Source organism: Pongo pygmaeus, chromosome 12, assembly GCF_028885625.2.
Source record: "Pongo pygmaeus isolate AG05252 chromosome 12, NHGRI_mPonPyg2-v2.0_pri, whole genome shotgun sequence".
NCBI lineage: Eukaryota > Metazoa > Chordata > Mammalia > Primates > Hominidae > Pongo > Pongo pygmaeus.
In genome coordinates this window covers 41,826,480-41,832,479 of record NC_072385.2, presented here as the reverse complement: position 1 = coordinate 41,832,479, position 6,000 = coordinate 41,826,480, and the positions used below count along the sequence as shown (strand labels likewise).

The window sequence follows — 6,000 nt, the reverse complement described above, 5'->3', positions numbered from 1 at the left end:
TTCGGCCGGGAGCGTTGGCAGACTCGAATCTTAAAAGCCGAGCTCCCCAAAAAAGACATTCCTAGCACTTTTAAGGGCTTACAACTTGAAGGGGTCCATGTGAAAGGGTGTGATAGATCGAGCAAGCGTGGGGAACGTGACTGGGGGCTACATGCATCAGCTAACAGAACAAAAAGTTTTACAGTGCTTTCTCATACAATGTCTGGAATTTACAGATAACACAAGTAGTTTTGGTCAGGGGTTAATATTATTATTATTATTTTAACCACCAGGGCCGGGTGGTGGCGCCAAGGTCGTCTAGGTATTTATCTTACTTCTGTTTCTTTCTAACTTTTTGCTTTCTCACTTTTCTCCTGTCTTATAAACTAGGGAAAAGGGGAGGTGGGGAAGAAGCTGGGAGGGACAACAGGAGAAGTGGTGGTCTCATTCCATAGTATAAGCACATTTTTTTCAATAAGTCAACCTTAGCTTACTATAACTTTTTCACTTTATAAACTTAGTATTTTAACTTTTCAAAAAAAAACAAAAAAACAAAAGAAACATCAGCGTATTAAATATTTCCTCTTTAGACATCTGGACTCCTCTACAAAGAGGTGTCTATTTTTGATTTTATGGTGTCTAAGAACTTGGTCTCCCAGAGTGCCCTGTCCCCCAAAAGATGTTGAAAGCTGGCATTCTATAATCTACCCAGACTCTTCTGCTTTTATGTTAATTACAGCTGGCTGTAGAGAGAGTCCAGTCCCGTGAGCCCCATCTTCCGCTTGAAGCTGTTTGACAGGTCCCCTGTGTGGCTCAGGGCCCAGCCTTTCAGATCAGTTCAATAAAGCCCAGGGGTCTACTCCAAGGACACTAACCCATCACTTTCCAGTGCCTCGTATAACTGCGTAGCCGACCCTAGAACGCCCTCCCCGCCTCCACGTCCCCTCTACATGAAGTCGCTAAGCCAAAAACTCCTCAGGTTTTTCCACAGGCCGTCGTCACTCCCTCTTTGCCGGGGCATTTGAGATTCTGGGCTAAGACTGTTGGTTTCAGCATCTGGGATGTTTTCTCACAGCGGAGGACGCTGAATAGAAAACTGCCAGAAAGCGGGAGGGGTCCCCGGCAGCAGGTCCCGTTTTTTCTCCCCACCTGCCTCCCGGGTGCTGCGGCTTAGGCCACGACAGTCTCGACCCTGCGCACGGATTTTTTTCCTCCGTTCCATGAACCAGACATAATGATTCCGGTTTACATATTTAAGCGAAGGGGAGAAGAAACGCGACTCTCAGGACCCAAGGGGAGGCAGAGTTTTTCTGTCTCAAAGACCTCCAGTTAAGACATTTTTCTCCTGCAAAGCCTTTCCTACAATGATGGCTTAATCGTGTAATTATGTAAACCAGTTACAACCTGGATAGCTAAAACAAAAAAACCAATTCCCTACGCCCGAGCCAAGCCAGCTCCCCCTCGCCGCGCCGCATCCCAAACACCCCACGCTCGCTCAGCAACCGCCAGGTTTCGGTTCAACCGAAAACCACGGGAAGTGGGAGGAGCTACTGGCTCAAGGGAGGGAGGCGGGACTTGATCTCCGAGCAACGGCCCCGGTGACTGGCCACCCTTCTGCAGCCGCCACCAATGGGCAGGCGCCCTGAAACGTTCGGCGAGCCGACTGCGGCTGCGCGGGGTATTCGAATCGGCGGCGGCTTCTCGTTTGCGGTTCAAGTTTCGCCGCTGCCGGCCAGCGTCCTCTGGTCATGGACACCCCGGAAAATGTCCTTCAGTAAGTGTCCGTCTGGTGGGGTGCGGAAGCCCAGGGGGCTGGGGCGCCTGGGGTTCGGGCCCGGCCCGCCCCAGACCTGCCTTCTTTTGCCCCCTTCGCCCCCTTCCTGGGTTTGGAATGTGTCCCACCCAGCAAGGCCGTGGGCTGCTTGAGAGCCGGCGAGGGAGGGCTCCGGCACCTTGGGTTCCGCTGAGGCCCGGCGCTTGTCCGCCCATCTGCGCCACGGTGGCCGTTTGGAGCAATCTGGATAATTCGTTAGGCCCTCAGAGCTCTCGTTTATTCTTTGTAAGGAATCCCCTCCTGACAGTTCAACCTAACAAAAATCCTGAACCTTGTGTTTAGATTTTATGATGTTTTCAAAGTCACGTATTTAACAATTCGACTACAGTAGGGAACGAATTTAAAGTTGCTCTCCTATCCATAATCTCACTGCTATTTTTTAAAAGTTTGAATACAGTGTACTTTAAGAAAAAAAATTGAAGAAAAAATAGCTTTGCTCATTATTGAGTGATGTGTGCCAACCTGCTAACATCACTAACTCTTTTTTTTTTTTTTTTTTTTTCTTGTTTTAGTATTGGTTTATTTATACATAAGATCAATGAAAAGCATGGTTCCTGACTCAAGGACAAGGGACCCCAGGGAAGAGCATCTTGAAGTGATTTGCTATTAGTTACATTAAAATGTATCCCAGAGGAACAGTTTTTTTTTTTTTTTTTTTTTTTTTTTTCTCCTTTGGCATACTGATTTTAATTCTTTTGGGTTATACCCAGTAGTGGGATTAGTGAATTATATGATAATTCATTTTTTTTTGAGGAGCCTCCATACTGTTTTCTTTTTTTTTTTTTTGTAATTATTATTATTATTATTATTATTATACTTTAGGTTTTATGGTACATGTGCCCAATGTGCAGTAAGTTACATATGTATACATGTGCCATGCTGGTGCACCGCACCCACCAACTCGTCATCTAGCATTAGGTATATCTCCCAATGTTATCCCTCCCCCCTCCCCCCAACCCACAACAGTCCCTGAAGTGTGATGTTCCCCTTCCTGTGTCCATGTGTTCTCATTGTTCAATTCCCACCTATGAGTGAGAATATGCGGTGTTTGGTTTTTTGTTCTTGCGATAGTTTACTGAGAATGATGATTTCCAATTTCATCCATGTCCCTACAAAGGACATGAACTCATCATTTCTTATGGCTGCATAGTATTCCATGGTGTAGATGTGCCACATTTTCTTAATCCAGTCTATCATTGTTGGACATTTGGGTTGGTTCCAAGTCTTTGCTATTGTGAATAATGCCGCAATAAACATACGTGTGCATGTGTCTTTATAGCAGCATGATTTATAGTCCTTTGGGTATATACCCAGTAATGGGATGGCTGGGTCAAATGGAATTTCTAGTTCTAGATCCCTGAGGAATCGCCACACTGACTTCCACAAGGGTTGAACTAGTTTACAGTCCCACCAACAGTGTAAAAGTGTTCCTATTTCTCCACATCCTCTCCAGCACCTGTTGTTTCCTGACTTTTTAATGATCGCCATTCTAACTGGTGTGAGATGGTATCTCATTGTGGTTTTGATTTGCATTTCTCTGATGGCCAGTGATGGTGAGCATTTTTTCATGTGTCTTTTGGCTGCATAAATGTCTTCTTTTGAGAAGTGTCTGTTCATGTCCTTCGCCCACTTTTTGATGGGGTTGTTTGTTTTTTTCTTGTAAATTTGTTGGAGTTCATTGTAGATTCTGGATATTAGCCCTTTGTCAGATGAGTAGGTTGCGAAAATTTTCTCCCATTTTGTAGGTTGCCTGTTCACTCTGATGATAGTTTCCTTTGCTGTGCAGAAGCTCTTTAGTTTAATTAGATCCCATTTGTCAATTTTGGCTTTTGTTGCCATTGCTTTTGGTGTTTTAGACATGAAGTCCTTGCCCATGCCTATGTCCTGAATGGTATTGCCTAGGTTTTCTTCTAGGGTTTTTATGGTTTTAGGTCTAACATTTAAGTCTTTAATCCATCTTGAATTGATTCGGTGCTCTACACGTTCAGAGAAACTTCTCTAGTAACGAACTATAGAAATGATCCCTGAAAGTATAGTCTTCATCACTAACTCTTTAAAGTTCCCACGCGTTTGTTTTATGACTTAGATGATTTACCCAGACTGTTACTTAAAGGCATTTAAAACAATTAAGTCATAGGTGCAGGAAGTAAAACTGGTCCGTTTTATCAGTTCTTTGGGATCAGAAGACCGAGATTGTTAAATACAGTCAAAACAAAAATCCATTTGCTCTAAGACTTTTTCTGTAGCCTTCAACCTAGCCAGCAAATTATTTTCTTTCAGACGTCCCCCGCCCCTTTTTTAAAGGGAAAGCAGATATTCCTGGTCCTATTTTGACTTAGTAAGTCAAAAGATGAATTTGCTTTAATGAACTGGATGTTTTACTATTACCGTGTATTTAGGTCATTTTACTAGAGAAATGTGGTTGGTGTTAGAATATGAAATGTTTACCTTGGGCGAGCCTACTAGACATATTTTGGAAGAAAGGTTCTGAAATAGGGATTTGTCCCTCTGCTATAAGGCATGAGGGACATTCAAAATTCAGAATTATAATTTTTTTTTAGTTTTAAAAATAAGCAATACGTTTATATGACTAAAAAAAGATTTAGAACAGTATTTACCGAGAACTCCTGTACCTGACTGCTGTCCTACTCTGTCACATGTAACCGTTTTTCTAGTTTCTTTTTGGAAATATAAATATTTACATTATTATAATATATTAAATGTCTGCATGTTTGTATACATTTTTTGCCTTTACCACACATAAAATATAACAGTATATACACTGCTCTTTTGCCTAACAATATCCCTGGAGATCTCTACCAATACCTAAAGTTCTTTCTTATTCTTTTTTTTACAACTGTGTAATATTTCGTGTACCCTAATTGATCTAAGCAGTCAACTATTTATAGACACAGGTTGTTGACAATCTGTTTCAAATAGTGGCACGGTGAAAAATCTTGTACATAACATTTTGCGGATTCACATGTGTATGTGTCTTCTAGATCTGCAGAAGTGGTTTGTTGGATCAAAAGCAAATCAGTCCAGTTTTGGTAGATAATTCCCTTGGCAGGAATTGAGCACATGCCCACCTACAAGCAAGATGTGACAGAGAGCCTGCTTTCCACTGCTGCACCTACACAATCTTTTCACATGTTTTTTAGTTTTGCCGATCTGATGAGTGAAAAATTGTATCTCAGCGAAGTGAATTTCTGTCTGTTATGAGAGACTGAACATTTTTCATGTTTGTGAGCCATGTATGTTTTTCTGTGAAATAATTTATTATGCCCTTTGCTCATTAAAAAAAAATAATGGGTTAATAACTTTTTTCTCCGCTTCTAAAAGCTCATTGTTTTTCCAGTTTATCATTTCTCTTGTGACTATTTTGTGATTTTTTTGTTTGTTTTGGTCATTTGCCATGCAGAAGTTTTTATTTATATATAGTTGTCTTTATTTAGCTTTTCTTTTGTGGCTTCTGGATTTTGAGTCATAAGAAACATTGATTTCATTCATATACCGAGGTGATAGCTAGAAGTAAATATTGCTTTTTAGGCAGGACACGGTGGCTCATGCCTGTAATTCTAACACTTTGGGAGACCAAGGTGAGAGAGTCACTTGAGGCCAGGTGTTCAAGACCAGCCTGCGAAATATAGTGATACCTCATCTCAGCAAAGAATAAAAAATTAGCCAGACATGGTGGTATGTGCCTGTAGCCTCAGCTACTCAGGAGGCTGAGACAGGAGGATCTCTTGAACACAAGAGTTCGAGGTTACAGTGAGCCATTATTGCACTGTTGCACTCCAGCGTGGGCAACAGAGCAAGATTCCATCTCTAAAAAAATAAAAATAAAAATACATATTGCTTTTTACATCGTTTTTTCAAAAAAAAAAATCTTATAGTGTCTCAGATAGAAAACCTAGGAGTCTTCCTGACTGGTTTCCCACTTTTATTCTCACCTCTACCTCCTTCTTCACACAGAGGGACGTTAAAATGCAAATTAGGTCTTGTCACCCCCACCTTTTCCTGCTCATCACACTTAAACCACGCTGGCTTGCTTTCTGTTCTTGAAGTTCTCTCAGCCTTGACCATTTCCCCCTCAGAGAGCTACATGGCTGTCTGGCACTGATCACATGTCACCGCCTCTGAGAGGCAGGACTTCCTTGACCACCCTATCTAAAAATAGTAACTCT

The 6,000-nt window shown here is 42.0% G+C and overlaps 1 protein-coding gene and 1 pseudogene across 1 annotated transcript in view; one reads left to right on the top strand and one right to left on the bottom strand.

Annotated features, from left to right (window-relative positions):
* Positions 1 to 1,628: 1,628 nt before the first annotated feature.
* Positions 1,629 to 6,000, top strand: part of BUB1 (BUB1 mitotic checkpoint serine/threonine kinase) — a 41,772-nt gene continuing 37,400 nt past the window's right edge. The window contains exon 1 of the mRNA XM_054475659.2: positions 1,629 to 1,753. Coding sequence (XP_054331634.1) covers positions 1,728 to 1,753 — 26 coding nt within the window. The 5' untranslated portion in view covers positions 1,629 to 1,727. The remainder of the gene's footprint in view (positions 1,754 to 6,000) is intronic.
* Positions 3,766 to 3,853, bottom strand: LOC129031032 (small nucleolar RNA U3; annotated as a pseudogene).